This window comes from Phallusia mammillata, chromosome 8 (genome assembly GCF_965637545.1).
Source record: "Phallusia mammillata chromosome 8, kaPhaMamm4.hap1.1, whole genome shotgun sequence".
NCBI lineage: Eukaryota > Metazoa > Chordata > Ascidiacea > Phlebobranchia > Ascidiidae > Phallusia > Phallusia mammillata.
In genome coordinates, this window is record NC_137259.1 from 18317837 (window position 1) to 18335505 (window position 17669).

The 17669-nt window shown below is 36.7% G+C and overlaps 2 protein-coding genes across 4 annotated transcripts; one reads left to right on the forward strand and one right to left on the reverse strand.

The window, feature by feature from the left end:
- Positions 1-945: 945 nt before the first annotated feature.
- Positions 946-12469, forward strand: LOC145204731 (uncharacterized). Of its 2 annotated transcripts, XM_080077322.1 has the most exons (14): positions 946-1216; positions 2784-2979; positions 3050-3151; positions 4519-4715; positions 6057-6106; positions 6530-6676; positions 7385-7461; positions 7542-7598; positions 8145-8294; positions 8606-9418; positions 9591-9756; positions 10186-10284; positions 10349-10500; positions 11069-12469. In XM_080077322.1, exons 1-14 carry the CDS (start codon positions 1038-1040, stop codon positions 11186-11188), a joined length of 2505 nt encoding a protein of 834 aa, XP_079933448.1. In that variant the 5' UTR covers positions 946-1037; the 3' UTR covers positions 11189-12469. The 2 variants fall into 2 exon arrangements, with proteins under 2 accessions (XP_079933448.1, XP_079933449.1); XM_080077323.1 differs by lacking the exon at positions 7542-7598.
- A 605-nt stretch (positions 12470-13074) lies between these two features.
- Positions 13075-17669, reverse strand: LOC145204732 (low-density lipoprotein receptor class A domain-containing protein 2-like). Of its 2 annotated transcripts, none has more exons than XM_080077325.1 (7): positions 17576-17669; positions 16987-17155; positions 16640-16737; positions 15774-15908; positions 15131-15283; positions 14253-14530; positions 13075-13562 (listed from the first exon to the last, which is right to left on the reverse strand). In XM_080077325.1, the coding sequence occupies exons 1-7, from the start codon at positions 17643-17645 to the stop codon at positions 13356-13358; spliced, it is 1110 nt and encodes a 369-aa protein (XP_079933451.1). In that variant the 5' UTR covers positions 17646-17669; the 3' UTR covers positions 13075-13355. The 2 variants fall into 2 exon arrangements, with proteins under 2 accessions (XP_079933451.1, XP_079933450.1); XM_080077324.1 differs by having other exon boundaries at positions 15089-15283.

Here is a 17669-nt window from a genome sequence, read left to right on the forward strand (position 1 = left end):
CATATTTTTCGCTTGTTGCGTGTAAAAGTGTAATAAAAAAGTTTTGTCATTTAAAAACTAATATTTTTTATATTTGAAGTTAAATCAAAAGAAAACAATTTAATAGCGCTAAAATTTTAAAAAATAATTGCGTCATTTCATTACATTCGATTTCTATGCTGGGAGTTTTAGTGTGACGTCAAAGGGGGATTTCTTGCAACTAGTTCCCGTTTTTGCAGAGTTGGACCTTTTTATTTTCATGTTTGACAATGTTAAAAGTCCCCAGATCTAATTCCCCCATGTGTGTAGGCGGGGAGCGTGTTAAAAACGAAACAGCATTTCACAATTTATCAGATGCCATATTTATTACCTCGTTGGCCGGCGCGGGTTCGTATAAATTAGTTGCGTGAAAAAGAACTTGAATAAATAAAATGTTGCTGTCAGTGCCAATATATAAAGTAATTGAGGCTCCTCTGGGAAATGTATTTCTTTAACCGATGTTTTAACGTCCTATTTAGCTTTAGGTAGCTTTCATGAACCTACGCGACCAGGGCAAACCGCAAAAATCAGTCATGAATAGCACTCTAATCAAAAAAAAAATCATGAATAGCACTCTAATCGTTAAGTTAAACTTCCATTAAACTATTATCCTGTCCCGTGTCTTATGTGTTAATTAAACTATTATCCTGTCCTGTGTCTTCTGTGTTAATTAATACATTTTGTTCAAGAGACTTTCAAATGAAAAATTGGGTTTATGTTATTTAAACAGGCCATGCACTATACAAGTAACAAATAGGAACAAAATGTTTAAAATCTTATGACCTGTAAAGTTGCAAAAATGAGAATAAATTTTATCCTGTCTAAAAAAATATTATGGGGCATAAGTGTTCCATTGTTACTATTATAAGTATACTATAAAGTAACAATACTATAAGGGCTTTGATACTTTCTTTTTGGATACTAATGCATCTACATTTTGTTGTAGTTTTCAATCAGTATTACCAACATTTAGAAATAAGACATTTTTCTGAAAGTGCTGTGGCATTATTTTCGGAAATATGGCGTACTTTTCTGGTGAGGGTGATGACTTTGAACTGACGCAAATCGCCTACAGGGAATTTACTGACAAGAAAGTCTTAGAGGAAGGCCAACATTGTATAATTTATTCTGCTCGGCATCCGACATTTGGATCATGTTGTCTTCGCATTTTCTCCAAATTTTTTCTGGCACGAGATGCGTAAGTGATAGTATAATCTGAATATCGATATTGTATGTACAAAATTACAAATATAAGCTGTTGCTGCCAGGCTTTATATCAACTTTATAGAGCTCTTGTGGCAATTGCATGTATTGCAACGATATTGTATGTACTTTAATGTGTTACATGGATAAAAGTGTAGTAGTTAGAACAGTGGTTCTTAACGGGGGGGCGTGAGCCAAAAGTTAAATAACCAAATTTATTTAACTTTAGACTCACCTCCCCTAAGATTAACTTTGCAAGTGTGTATTGTTTGCGAGCACCACGTTTTCAGAAACGAAACGAATTCAAGAAACGAATATTATGATGCGATACCTTATGGCGTAACACAAATTTTGAATAATGTCATACAAGGCAAAGTTTTTGGTTTGTCAGTTTAGAACAGGGTTCGCCAAATTTTTTTAACTGCGGGCCGGATCATTTTAATAATCATGCTCGAAAGCCACATGGGTTACAAGCTCTGACGCAGCCTTTCCCAAACTGGCACTCGCGAGGCGATTTTGACCAGACCACAAAGGGTCTGCATGTCTCCTACGATCTTATTTGTATTTAGATTGCTGTTTAATTTTAAAATTATAAAAAATCTAAAACTGTCACATACCAACTAATGCACGTTTATTCTACCACAAAGAACTAAAAAGGCAATTATTCGCACACAATTACTATTCTTTGCTTTTGTCTGTGATGTAACAAACTGCTTTTGGATGATACTTATGCCTTGTAATCCTGTTGGACAAGGTAAAATTATTACTGAAATGTATAATGAATGTTTGCACATTTAACACCCCTGGGCAGTAATTAGGTGATCCCTGGTTTACAACATAGGCAACGGAGACTTCTTGTAGTTCCATTGCTGCATGTGTTCGAAAAAACTGTCGTTTTTTGCCTGTTTCAGGGGGGCATGAAGTGCCCGACAAACACCTTAGGGGGGCGTGGACAAAAAAAGGTTAAGAACCGCTGAGTTAGAAGTAGTAAACCACATTAATTTGATAAACCAACGTCCCACAATGCACCAACCTCACATAATTGTTTTAGTGCAAATCTGTTACTATGTTTTTATTTCACCAAGCGAAATAAACTCAACTAAACATTGGCTAATTATTTTTTTAAATTGAAGGTTTTTTTGGTTTTTTTACGACAATCGGACGACAGTCCGAAAACTGAAAATTGTCCTTTGTCGTGTCACCATACGAGAAATAAACGTATTTTCAGATGAAGGATAGACAACAATAATATAAACAAAAACGGAAAAGCGAGAGGCTAAATGTAAATAGATCGGTAGCAGAAATCAAAATCTAGAAGTGTTTCTGACTGAATGAAAGTGTATACATTGTCCGTTATGTGCTATTATTTTTTTTGGAAACTTGTTATTTCTACAAAAGCAAAATACTGATAAATAACAAGTAATCTGCAGGCAGTGCATATTGCTTTGATTTATAAGGCCAGTATGGTAAATATTTCAGCACTGATAAAGCCTCATAGGGTGAACCATGTGCACTGCCTTGTCGTAGCTCAATTATTTACATTACTGTGGTTTACATTACAGCATGAGTGGCAGACTGGTGAGAGAAGTAAATGCACTGGGACGTTTACAACACAAAAATATTATTGAAATCTGGGGATATGTGATGGAAAACACACGCTTGGCCCAAATTCAACCCTTGATGCCACATGGATCACTCGAGGATACCTTACAGCGAATTACAATTCCATGGGCACTTAAAGTCAGGATATCACATGAGGTATTTGGGTGAATAGTTGACAAATAGAAATATGACATAATTTTGGAAAGTTTCATCTGTTTTTTTTTAGATTGCTGAGGCCGTGTGTTTCCTACATGAACAAAATCCACAAATTGTCCACAAGCGGCTAAAATCTTCAAATGTCCTTTTAGACAAGGACTTTGTGGTCAAGGTTTGTTTGTTACAATAAGAATAATTGGGAGCTACAAGCATTTTGTGCTAAGCAATGTTGTGTGTATAAAGGGATAAAAAAAGTTGTATAGTTTTGTACAACTTTAAAATATGTTTATGATTGTCTATTGAACCAAGTTTTACCCACATATCTGAGTTTAAAGACTTGGTAAATGAGACCAATGTTGTGTTGACCCACAATTAGTGATGGGATGATACCAGATTTGATTTTGGAGCGAGTACCGAGTACAAGTACCATGTGTATATACCTTCGATACCGAGTACTGAGTACTTAAATATAGTGTTTTACGTCAGGGGTGTCAAACGTGCGGCCCACCAACAGTTTTTGTGCGGCCCGCGAAATAACTTTTAGAAGTTATATGTGTTTCACTCAGGGGGAATAGTCTGGCAGACACGTGAGTTTGCATGATACAATCATTCTCTTTGACTGGTATATGTAGCGTTTTAATAAGATGAGAGAAATAGCCTATCATTAGAATCAGCGGTTGCGATTGTTGCGTCATTGTATGCTATTGTTTTCTCACAAATCAATAAAGCACACTTGGTTATTTCACTCTGCTACACTGTTTATTTCGTTGTTAGTTTTCACAATATTATTTTTTAATGTAGCTAATTGCATTAATGAACATTTAACTGTTTAATCATGCAATATTTTTGTTGTCACATTACACTGCAACAACTGTTTCGAAAGTGCGGCCCTCGACTTAATGACAGGTTTGGTTTTGGCCCTCAAAGCAGTTTGAGTTTTACATCCCTGTTTTACGTGGTTGTTTTTCACTAGCTAATTTATCTGCCATGGCTGGGGTACATGCACATCCACACACATGCAGAAGCACATGGAAAAATGTAATCTCCACAAGATAGCGAAAAAATATATGTAACCTGGCAGAACTTTTTCCCGATGTGTGCTGTCTGAAACAAATATTGGCAAAAAGTTGCCGGTACTCTTCAAGTTTAAACCAGTTTGGTATCGAAAACTGAGGCAAAATATTTTGATTACAAGTACGAGTATCAATACCACTGAAACCATTCGATACCGAGTACCGGGTACTCGTCCGATCACTATCCACATGTGCTAACTTCACTTTATTGTGGGCCCTGAGTCACATTACATATTTAGCTCTCATCCACCAATTGTGCCCTCCACTTTTATGTGCTTGGTGATTGTTTTAATGCAATTGTGTTGCTACATTCACCAAGCGAAATAAACTCAACTAAAAAATTGCCCCTTTTATGATTTATTTTTGGCTTTTTATCAAATCTAAATTAAAGTACACCTGGTTCGTTTTAAACTTTTTTAAAGTAAAAAAGTGATTTACAAAAGTTACACGAATTTTGGCATTTTAGATCTGCGATATCTTGATGACCAAAAGTGATGCATGGATGATGCAAGCCACACAAGCAAAGGACATAACTGACAGACAGAAACAGGCAAGAGGTGATAGATCGATGTTCGAACGGCCGGGGTGGGTGATTGCCCATGTTCCACCCGAAAACATTCGAAATATCAACCACAAGCCAACTCCAGCTTATGATGTTTTCTCGTAAGTTAGCGTAGTCCAACAACAGGCATGTTTAAAGAAAGTCAAATGTTTTAATTACTAAAGCTTTGTGTTTACTGACCTATAATGTAAGGACTAAATGACACAAAATGCTGTAAAAATCCCAAGTGTGACATAACAAGGCATTGTTAATATTTGGGTTTTGTGCTAATAAACTAGTAGCAGAAACAATTTGTTAAACTTATGTTCTAAGCCAGTGGTTCTCAACCTTTTTTCTTTCGTGGCCCACTTTCATTGCACAAAAATTCTGTGGCCCAGTAAATTTTTATGAAAGAAAGAAACAACTATAACGTAGGTTCAGAACAAAAAAAAACTGCAGGACATATTTCAAACAGATAATAAGTTCAAAATATGTTAATGCAAAAAATCATAAAACAGCACTTTCCCTTCTTTAATCAAGCACTTTCAGTTATGACCGCATAATTGCACAATTAATATTCTGCTATTATCTGGCTTTATTGTAATCACAAAGTAGTTTATTACATCATAAACATACGGGGTTGCAGAAACTCAAAGTAACTTTATACCGTAAATAGAATAATTCAAATTAATTTACATTCCTTCTCAATTTCTCCCCAAGCCATTATTCTTGTAAAATTGAGTGTAGTGACACAAATGAAAATTCTTAAAAAATGCTTTCTATTTGATTGGTCTGTGGCCCAATCAAAATGCTTCCATGGCCCACCATTGGGCCATGGCCCACTGGTTGAGAACCGCTGTTCTAAGCAAACTATACCTCAGGAATGTGATGTTTGGATTTTGGTATCAGTGTGTTAATCTCTGAAGTCTACAAACAGTCTTTATTTGGCACTGGCCTGTGGAGTAAGTTAACAACTTTTAATGTCTGTAATAAAAAAGTTGGATCATAATGTCCTAAAGGAGGTTCAACTAGGTAAAGAGTGAAGGCTTTAAAATAAATACATTAAACAGCCAAATAGTAAATAGGCAAAAGATGTAATAAACTTGGACCAAAACTGTAGTTAGTTAAGGACGAACCTTTAGCAGAAAAATAAAGCTTCCTAAAAATGTACATTAACTCAATAGAATCTGCAAAATTATGTCTGCATAGAAATCTTCATAAAGATTAAAACTGTTTAACTGACCCAAGCTGTAAGTAGTTGTCAACCTTATAAACTAAAATTGAAAACAGGTTGGGACTGATAGTTTTTTGTGTCCAGATTATTAATGACTGTTGGAAAACAAAGTGTCACTTCCTTATATCAATTTACTTAGGTGTGGTTGACCAATACATTCCAGAAGCCAAAGTTTCCTTATGTATATATAGGTGTTACAAACAATTGTTCATTCTGGTTTCTTTTTTAGATTTGGAGTTATCTTGTGGGAATTGATGGCAAATGCTAAACCATACCCAGGTATTATATCCTCTTTAAGCAAGATTAACAATTTAAACAGTAAAAACAGTAATTAAAATATAAAGCAAGGATGCAAATACGATTCTATGATCACTTAAACTCACTTTTAAAAGAATACACAAAAATATACACATCTCCTTGCCAACAAAACTATTTTTTTTACTGTTCGTTTACATAGGTTAAGTGTAGCAAAAAACTAAAGACAAAATTGTTTTAACTCTGGAGCTTTGCTGTATAAATTTGTTGCCTGATCTGTTGCATGTTTATTTATTAACTGGGATAAATACTTTGTTTTTCAACGATTTAAAGATGTACAGATTTATTACACAAATAAAAGATATTTTGCTCAGTATGTTTATGGCCTCATTTTGTGCAAATAAAACATTAGTTTGTAAACTGTCATGAATACATTGTTTTACGAAGGTTTAAAGACTGACAGAGTTTACCACATGGTATCTGAGGGCCAAATCCTGACTGAGGAACAGATTAAACCCGACCGTCCACAGTTTCTACGTGATGTTATGGTGAGCACTTTCACCCTGCAGCCAGAACAAAGACCAATGCTGCATGGTGAGTAACAGCTTCGTCCCGTCACATGATGCGAATTAATTGTTCTTAAGCTTTTTCACATTTCAGCTGCAACGCCTATTTAGTGATAGCTACAAACCCATAAAGTTTAGGAATTATTTTGTGTGACTGATTGTTTTCAAAGAAATGTTTTATAATTATCTAACACATATAAATATTAAAGCATGGAGCCATTACTTGAATAAGTAAGCTGCAGATATTGCACATTGTTTCGAGCTATAAGGTCTCATCAGTACAGCTGATGACAAGAAAAGCCATGCGGGCTAGTATAGCCATGTAATGGCACTCCAGATTATGCCAGGATGATTGTAATACCGAATATGTTGGTCACCAAGCATTCCCATGTGGCAAGGCATAGCCTAGAAAATTCTGTTCTATGGTGGGATTCGAACCCATGACTCAATCCCTACAAGGACTCACACATTCACTTAGAGATGACCACGTGGTTAGCACAATTGCCTTGTGATCAGAATGTTGTGGGTTCCTATTCTATCTCAGTTTCTTGTGTTTTTGCCTTAACCCAGTGATTCCCAAGTCAAAAAAAAAATTCAACAGACTTGTAATAATGAGGTGGCTCGGTAGAGGACTCATTGTGAACATAACACATTTGGGTATTGCCCGCCCACTGAGGATAAAAATGAACAAACCTCTGCTTGTGTCATAATGTGGGCTTTAACATAATTTTCACAGCACTGAAAGATACAATCCGAAGGAATATGGATCTCGCTGCTGCAGAGAGGGATACTAGATTGTGTCAGGATCAATATGTAAGTTATCCTACTCCTTATCATATTTAAAGACTTTTTCCTACAGGAAAATCCCACATGTTGATTATTTAATTCTGCAGCAAGAATACCTGCGACGAAGAAGAGAACAAAAAGAAGCAAGGCTTGCTGCTGAGCAGGTAGCCCATGTTTGAAATCAAAGTGCATGACCAAGAGTTTATATGTTGGCCAAAATTCTGTGGCTAACAGCTGAACTTCTGTTGATCAAAGATTCAATTGTTTATTTTAAAAAGTGGTTAAATCGGCTGCAAAGGTGATAATCAAGCTACTAAATAGATTTATGCAGTGATTCTAACACTAAGATTATATTAAGTTGTTTTGTTTGCAAAAATAGATTTTTAATATCCCTGTGTTCTCAAAAAAGTATTACACATAGAAATTCCTAAGGGTGATGGTATAAATAAATGTAGCACTGAATATGGAAACACATTCTCAAAAAAAAAAAAAAAAACTGTTCATGTAAAAACTTAGGAATGTGTGCATACATTTTGCCTGAAACTAGCAGTTACTCGAAAATGAATTGTAGTATCTACTTATCTAATCTAATGGATCCCACCTCACCTCCCATCTTTGTTATGCCCTTTGTTTAAATAAAACTACTACTCCATTTACATAACTGAACTACTCTATACACTTTTGGATAAATATTTGAACTTATTTTGCAGGCTGCAATTCTTGCTGCACACGATCGCCCCGCCCCAATGCCTCAGCAGCAACCCTTATTTGCGGTGCCTGTTCCAATTCGCGATGAGGTTGTACAACGCGGCATCCATGCCCAGGTTTCATGTACCACTGAAGTTTTTGCTCCAGCCCAGGTACAATCCCCAATAAGAATCTGATTGTTTAAAATAGGTATTTTTCGTAGCAAGTTTAGGTTTTGTTCATATTGAAGGCACAGCCATGTTTGTTATGTGAATAAGGTACTTAAAGGTATAAACAAATATGTAGCTCTTCCAGCAGTCTTTGTTATAATATGCCGACGTTTCGATGTCCCATACGAGACACCTTCATCAGGGTAGTGACATAAAATGAAAACACGAAGTTGTCATAAAAAATCAAAGACGATAAAACACACAAAAAATGCACCTGAAGAAGACCGTAGGATCATTGCTTTTCCTGTTGTTAGGTTGCAGCTCCAGAGTCAGAAATGGACGAAGATAACAACCACCCAGGGGTACAAGCTCCACAACCCCGAATTGCTCAACCAACCCCAACAATTTTAGTGAACCCTGATCCCCAACCCCAGCCCAGACCCCCACTCCAACCTGCAAGAGCTAGACAAGTTGTAGCACAAGCAACTCCAACAATATATGTTGACCTTTCTAGCTTAAACCAACCCTCTTCAAACCAAGCTCCCGGAAACATTGGAGCTACTGCACCAGCTTTGAACCGAACACAACCACGTGGTCTGATTGCGCAACCAACCCCAACCATTTGTGTCAATCCAAATCCAATGGAAGTTGGTCAATCTTCTGCAAATGGTAACAACCCTGCACCAGCAAACAACCAGTCTCAAAGACGCAACATAATTGCACAACCAACACCAACCATATTGGTGAACCCAAATCCAAATTTCATGGAAGTTGGTCAATCTTCTGCGAGTGGTGAAAGTCCTGAACCAGCAAACAACCAGCCTCGCCGACATAATCAAATTGCACAACCAACACCAACCATATTGGTAAATCCAAATCCAATGGACGTTGCTCAACCAGCAAATGGTGAAAGTCCCGAACCAGCAAATAACCAGTCTCACCGACGTAACCCAATTGCACAACCAACTCCTACTATATTGGTGAATCCAAATCCTGTGGAGGCACCAGCGGTTGGAGAACAGGCACAGGCACCAGTGGAAGCACCACCAGAGCAATTGAGTTTAATAGCGGAGGAAACACCATCTATGCTGAGAGATTTACAGTCACCGGATAGTTCACTTGTACAGGTAAATCCTTCTCCACAGTAATAGGGTTACTAACCAAGACAGTTTTGTTTCATGAAGGAAAATAATTGCCCTAATACACATAAAAAGTGACATGCTTTATCGTTTATACAACTTTCTATTCAGTTTGTTCTCAACCAAGCTTAATGTCATGGTTAAACTTTATTTCATGCAGAATAACAACGATGAAAGCATCAGTGAATCAGAACCCATGCAAATTGTTGGTGAGAGTGCAGCTGAGGGTGATTGTGCAACCCCATTCTCCGAGATGCCAGGGTTAAACACACCAGGCAGGGTGGGATTTTCTACCAGTATTCCACATGCTGGAAGTTCAACCCATGGTAAGCTGTATTGCGAGGATACTTTAATCAAATTTGGAAGTCCTTTTTGAAACTTTTCTGTGTTTTGTTGACTATTGGCGTGCTATTTGTTACTTCACAAACAAGACTGGAAGTATCAACTTGATTGTTCGCGAACAAATGCCTTCTTTTGTTAATTGTGACAAAATGAATAAGTATTGTTCAGTATTGGAAACGTTTTCATATTGCACACAATTTAAAAGTAGCACTATCCAAGTCTAAATAAGATTGTTGTAGACCTGTAAGTTCGTGCTGGTCCCGCTAAACTGACTAAGGGATTTACAGCAGCATCTCATTGAAAGCATTACAAATTCTGGCCCACTGAGAAGAAAACATCAATTAAACAAACAAGTTATTTATAAACCTCTCTGCCATTATTGTTACAAGACATCAGTTGTTTTGTGATTGCAGTAAATGTTGTGGTTAACCAACCACCGGCAGAATCAGGAAATTTTAGGCCTCTTGCACCACAAGACTCTATTCCAGATTTCCAAGCAATTCCCGCATCAGGTTTGCATCTAATATAGCAACCGACATTTCAATCTAACTGTTCTGAATTTTTACTTCTCTGTAGATTCACAGCGTGCGATGACCACAGTTGATGCAGATTTAGTGGCAGTTAATATTGGACATAAATGGAAACGAATGGCAAGAAACATGAGTTTGCCTGAAGGCAGCATCGATGCCATCAACCATGATTATGACAGGGATGGACTGTATGAGAAGGTACAGACCAAATTAGTGATTCTTAACATGAATTTTGGTTAAATTAAAAATTTTGATTCTTGGTATTCAAAATATTTTTTACAACAACTTTTAAACCCTGGAATCTAAAGGTAATTACTCCAAAACGTGTGATTGGACAGTTATTCATGGGTAAACACATTGTCATCTTTTAGTACCTTGATGACATTCTTCATGAAAATCTAGTTGTTAGTTATTTCATAGGTCTTCTTTCCTGAAGGAAATACATACTGTTTTAAACGTTTTTTTGCCTAACGCTAATGTTTTTTTATGTTTTGGTCAAAAATATATGGTATATGTTTGTTTTGTGTTTTAAAGAAAGTGATTTAAATTTATCGGTTGTTCTTGTGATAGCAACAAGGTAAAGAACCACTTTTGTAATCAGTAAGGTTGCGTTTAGTGATTAAACGGGGTAGGGTTTGTCAAATATTTACGAAAATGAAAAGACAAATATTGAATTTACCAGACTGCGTTGCAATAAGGTTTCTTGCTTAACCAAGGGACAAGAATATGAATACCTGACATAAACACACTAAAACCTTTTTTGCAGGCATTTCAAACCATTAAACGATGGGAAACAATTCAAGGTTCACAGGTGCCGGTCGGTCGCTTGGCACATGTGTTGTGGAACATTGGAGAATCGGCAATTGCTTTCAAACTCCAACCCTGAAATGACCTTGTAACATTCTAGTTTTGATTTACAAACATTTGGCACTTTTTGTTTTTAAGTTTTTAAAAAAATTGGGTGACTTGTTTTTTTTACATGCATTTTTTTAGCAAGTGCCAAAAAATGGATGGATACGAAAACATATAGATTGACTGAAATAAACATGATTTGATTGTTAATATTTTTGTCACCTTGCCAACCACTGGCATTTATTTTATGTAAATGTTCAAAAATTACTCTTTTTGAATTGTTTATTATTTTATGTTGTCATATTTTAGCGCCATTTCTGTATGTACATAGCAATTGTTTTTCATTGTGTCTTCTTAAAGTTCAATTTGTGCGGCGATTTACTGTATGTTGAATCCTAATTGCTTCAGAAGTCCGATATGCATCATTTTTTGTAGTGATTTTGGTGACTATTGTACATAAGCACTTGACAAGCTCATTTTAACCACTTAAAATTATGTGGCAGTGAAACAGCTTCAATAATGTTAGCATGTCGGAAAAATATTTATTCAGTGTTGGGATCAAATTTTTTTGTCAGCCAGTTCTATCACAAAAGTCATATTTTTCAGCTGGTTCTGTTGCCAAAAGGTCAATTGACAGTAACCAGTAATGCTAACCGGTTCGCTGATCTCATCAAATTTTGTGAGACAGTCCTATAGAACCGGCTGAATCCCACCACTGCATCTATTATTGAGTCGGTTTTAGGTTGCCAATAACAAAAGATTAAGCTGTTGAAGTAGTTTTTGGTTCTAATTCCCTGTATCTTGAGCAACAGTTTTAATGTCAATGTTAGTTGTAAATGTGTTTTTGATGATCTTTGATACTGCAATGGAGAGATGCTTTCATGTAGATAAAAATATTGTACATATTTTGCAGTGGTTGCAAACCATTTTGTAGTAATGCAACCCCTTTCCAAAAATTACTTGAAGGTATTTTAATGAACTCAGTGCACTTTTTTAAAAAGAATATGGGTTTTATGCAACTAAAGCATATAGAAAAATTATTCAACTAAAAATTGATTTTTGTTTGTAGAGTAGTATTTTGGCCCATGCCTGTAAAGAGCATTTTTGATTCTAATGCTTTATGTAATCAGCAAAGACATTGTCCCTTTCAGATTGGAAAATGTTCTCTGTGTAAAAACTTTGTCTTATTCTGAACTCTTCAAGTGCTTTTCATCTCATAAGAAGTACTACACTGTCTATACACGTTGGTTGAATTTGAAAGCTCTAAATTACAAATGTTATGCATTGACAGAAATACGAAGTATCGTTTTCGGCATTAGTTGTCGTAACCAAAAGGATAACTTAATGCTATTTGTCTGAAGAGACTGGTAGAGGAAGCACTTGTAACAGGGTCCTGCAGAACCGAAATATTGTGAAAAAATTCAACGATCATTGACTGCTTTGGGAGCAAAAATAACCTGTGCCCTGAATAATTACTGATGACTGTGTATTACTGGGTACGTTATTAAAGGTCGGTTCATGAAGCATAAAGCTTGATTTAAATTGCTAGTTGGTAGCTCAACGTGGAAGCATTACCTGATACTGTGCTGTTATTGATTTCAGGTTAGCGCCCAGCGTAGAGAACGATTGTATAGTTTGCATTATTCAATGTTTCTTCAAACAACTAAACGATCAGCGGCAAAAGTAAGCTGAAATGTCATTAAATGAGTTCAAATGTGTAAGTATATCGTCCTTGTGAAAAGCATAAATTTCGCCTTAACAGGGCCATCAGCATCTGTTAGCAAGCACAAAAATCGATGAAACCGTACGTACTATAGATTTAAAATACTTTGGTTGTCACAGTGAGTTGCCGGCTCACAAAAACATCTTACGGTCTCGGGGTTGCAAAAGAAACAAACCTAAAAAACGCGCGAGCAAAAATTTACAGCTTTGTACAGGATTTATTCATTTGTTAAGTTTGAATTTTGTTGGCAATTTTTTTCGTTGACACATAATTGTTAACAATACAAAGTGTGTCTGATTCATAAGACCAGCGTATTATTTTTTTACATAAGAAGTGTTAAATACAGGTAGAGTAAAACAAGTTCGAATAACTTAGTCTATTTAAGTCGTTATCAAAGATTTAAGTTGGCTCAAGTAAAGTAAAGTCAATAAGGAAATGAATTCAAGTCGATTCATAACTTTGACCTCAGTTTCCCTTTCTAAGCATTTCTTATCAACGATTCCGAAATCGTGTTTTTATCCGCCAAGCTATTTCCATTAGCGCTAGCGGCGGTGGCGTACACAGACTCCTTCCCATCCATGGCGACCTTGCCGTTTCTCTGAAGGTCGCACGTGCTCAGGTTTTCGATTATCATGCTTGTGTTTCGGTTTTCGGGAGTGATTTTGCGTCTTAAACGTCCATTCGACTGGAAAACAAACACAGCAACTTGCAAATTAGCGCAAAACGTCGCTTTGTAACATAGAAGTATAAACTTTTGTTTAACAAATCATTGTAGCCTACGACCGGTCTATTGAAGGTGCAATACCGAATCAGGCCGGTCTCCCCGGCATTCCCATATAGCAAGGCATAGTAGCGAAAAATCTAGCCTGCGGTGGGATTCGTACCCACGACAGGAGTCTTACTGGGACTCGCGTTCTATCAACTGAGCTACAAAGGCTCAGTGGAGAACCCCTCGAAAGTCGAATAACAGGCACCGTTGCCTGCCTTGTATGCAGCACATGTCAGCTTCATAGTAGAGACGAAGATCTTTTTTGTTTGAAAAAATGCCTGGGTAAGCTTTTTTCGTGGGTTCGAATCCCACAGCAGGATAGATTTTTTAGCCCAGGCCACTTTCGTTATTAATAAAAATATTTTTTGTCCAAATGGTTATCTTGATGTTTGTTGGATTGACATGCGTACCGCCCATATCCTTGCCCTTGCCTAACATTTCTTTCGCCAAACGAAATCAACATACCTTCGGTTCGAGTCCCACCGCAGGCTAGATTTTTCTCGTTTAGGTTATGCCTTGCCATATGGTGAATGCTTGGTGACTGGCTGATTCGGTAAAACGCCTTCAATCGGCCTGGCGTGTTATGATTCAACTGAACATATTCACCTTTTCTTCCACGTTTTCTTTCCATATTCGTCTGCGGCGAATCGCCGTCAAACAGCAATGATGCAAGCACGAAGTCATGCCAGCTTTAAAGCATTGAATCGACAGCAAGCTGTACACGAGGTAGCTGACAAAAAGCGCGAAGGTGAGGGTTAATATGATGTAGAGAGGAGTTAGATCGATGATGACAAGATTCACTGAATCGTCGGCCGTGCTCGACGCAGTGGTGGTTGCTATGGTGACAGTGGTGGTCGGTGTTGTAGGAGTAGTCGTGGTTGGATCTGTTATATCGGAATTGAAAACATCAGGTATGTTAGGAACTGCTGGAATATTAGGCTGCGGTGGTCGGTTGTTGATGGGTTGCGTCGGACGAAACTCTGCATGGCCGGAAGCAAAACTTATCGGATTTTGTTCGAAGTGGTTTCATTTTGCGCTAATAGTTATTTAAAAATAGGAGCCTCGCAAACGTGAAATTTTGAGGTCTTTTTGGTTTAAATGTAAATTAAAATAGCAATTTTTTTTTGTTTTCACGAAAAAACATTTTATTATTTATCTTGGCCCGAAAAATTGTTTGAAAACATATTTAACCTTCCCAAAAGTCAAATTAAAAAAATCACAATTTTTATTTCTATTGGAATAAGACATAAACTGGCGGTGTTAACTAAACAGGCAAAATTAATATTTCTGCTTCGAAAATAAAATAGCTGACGCCGATCGTGTGCGCTCTTCTTAAGTAATTTGTATATTTTCACATTTGAATGCGCAACTGATGGCTCCTCAAATTGATGGTACTATAACAATGTTAAAAATGTTGCGTTGATACTTTGCCTTACGCTGACCTGGCGTCGTTGAAGTTGTGCTAGCCGATGTAGTGGTTGTACCTGGAGTCGTTGTAGTGAAATTGCAGTTTGTTGGAGGGCCGGTGCCTTCATCTGTGCCATCTCCACACGAGTCGTATGTGTCACATTCCAATGTTTTGTAAATGCAACGACCGTTTCCACACATAAACTCTATGTCTGGTTCCACACAAGGATCTGAAAATGAATTAAATTCGAATTGGCAATTTTGCTGCATAGCCTACATTCGCCGTTGTAGCGACAGCGCGTTCAAACCTTAGTCCACCGTTTGTTTTCCTCTTTTTTCGCCCCACAACGTCTTAGCGCTGTCAGTTATTTTTGGCTTAGTGATTGTTTTAGTGCACTTGTATCGCAATATGTTTTCTATACTTAATTTAATGCATCACAAAATTCACTTTTTAGGTTAAAGTGTTCAGTAAATTACCGGTATTCACAATTTTGGTTACAATATTTTCTAATGGCATAAAATGCAACAGTGCGTTAGTTTAATTTGTAGAAACAAAAATATCGTAATACTACATCTATCTGGGTGTGTTGTTATGTTTTCTTTTGCCAAACAAAGAAACTTAACTCAACATCTACCCTTTGTTTGTAGTAAATAGTGGATTGTTATATGTAACAAAAATTGGAAGTTGTAATTTCAAAAGCAAAAATGCTACTACCTTACCTCTGTCGTCGGTATAGCCCACATAATATCCTGTGAAATTTGCAGTTGGTGGATTTGCATCGGTGTAAGTCACTCTCAATTCCAGGGTCAGTTCGAAACTTGTACTCGTGAATTCTCGGCCAACGACATCGTCAACTAGAAAATTAACACAACAGAAAGGGGAAATGTGTGTTTTTTCAAGCTATTGCAACTTACAAAATCGAAAAAGCGGTCAGTTTTATTGAAGCTGACAGGCGGGTGGGCTTCCCAGTTTAATTTGTTCTTCATTTATGTAAATTGTAAAAGATTATTGGCATTGGCATTGGCACTAAAAATCAGTTACACTAGTGAGCTAAGATGAATATATTCATACTGGGATCAGCACTGAAGCGTCAATGCAGACCAGTGGTCACGGCATACTTCTCGATAAATCATAGTACGCCAAGTCCATTGAAGACGTTTTACTGAATCAGTCGGTCTCCCAACAAGCACTCCCATATGCTAAGACACTGGATAGAAAAATCTAGCTGATTCGGCATGACGCCTTTACCAGGCCTGGCGTACTATGATTACACTAGTTGCTTTTTATACACTAATAAGTTAAAAGCCCAGGCAAAAATCCTGAAGGAATCAATCATTACAACGTTTCAAAATGGAGTCGAAACAAAAATACCGTTTAATTGTACATGACAAAAAAGCACTTCGTCTTTTACAAATAAAATCTGTGTTATGTTTTGCTGTGATACAGTAAAGATGTCTACAAAAAAGACTACGCCCTAGGTGATTTGGCAGCCATGATTTCAGATAGCAAGTTGTCAGGTAACCAGATTAAAGCTAATTGGGTTTTGAGTTAAAATTTTGAGATATATTCAACCATTTTAACTTACGTGGACATATAGTGTCGAGCAGGTCAGCAGTATTGTCTCTTCCATCGTAAAACTTTAGAAATGAAATCGAACAGTCAGTTGGCGTTAAAGCAAAGTGGCTGAAAAAACAAAATAAACAAAATTTCAAAGTACATAACCAAATTGAGGTAAGTTAAAAAACCTGTCAAAAATATTTTTGAGTTTTTTGTTTTGTTACTGCAAAAAAGAGTTGGATTTCACAAGACTTTAATCAGTTTTACCACCTCTCTAGTTATGTAAAGTATGTTGTAACTTAAAAACATTAGAAAAAAATGCATTTTGGTCAAAAATAACAAAATTCAAAACTGAATATTTTGTTCATGTTCTACCTGAAAACAAATCGAACTTTTTGGCGAAACTTGATCGATTGCATTGTGAAGAAACACGTAATGTTGTTGGAAATAGGAGGCGGTAGTCTGTTTATTGGTTGATGAGAAACAACCAGTCCACCATCTACTTGTGATAAACCACCGCAAGCTTCTCCAGTGATTAAATCATCTAAAAAAAGTGTGTAAGTTTGTTGCATTCTTTTCACTTGCTTTAGTGTAGTTTTCAATTCAAATACAGCAGAAAGCTTTGGACTTTTTATCTTTTCGTTTACTCAGTTGCAAAACTTCAAGTTTAAAAGCCTTTCAAAGCACTTTAACTCCGCAATATTGAAAAACTACTTCGGGTGAATATTTTGAATTGCTTAGGTTTTGCGTAGTATACCACAAACACAAGCCATGTTTTTACTTTTTTTGCAAGGTTTGAGTTACGTTATACTTTTTTAAACTCAAACACAGATTTAGAAAGTACGATACCTTGATTTCAACGTAACTGCCAAACAACTTGTACATGCGAAATACGTTTTATTGAAAAAAAATTAATAATTTGACAAACTTTTCTTTGTGATAACAGACAAACTGCTTTACTTACCGATTGGTAGTTGGCAGAAGCATTGACAAAACAGACTTGCAACAAAAAGAAGTAAGAGTTGCTTCAACATGGCACTTTTCTTGTTTTTCTTTAA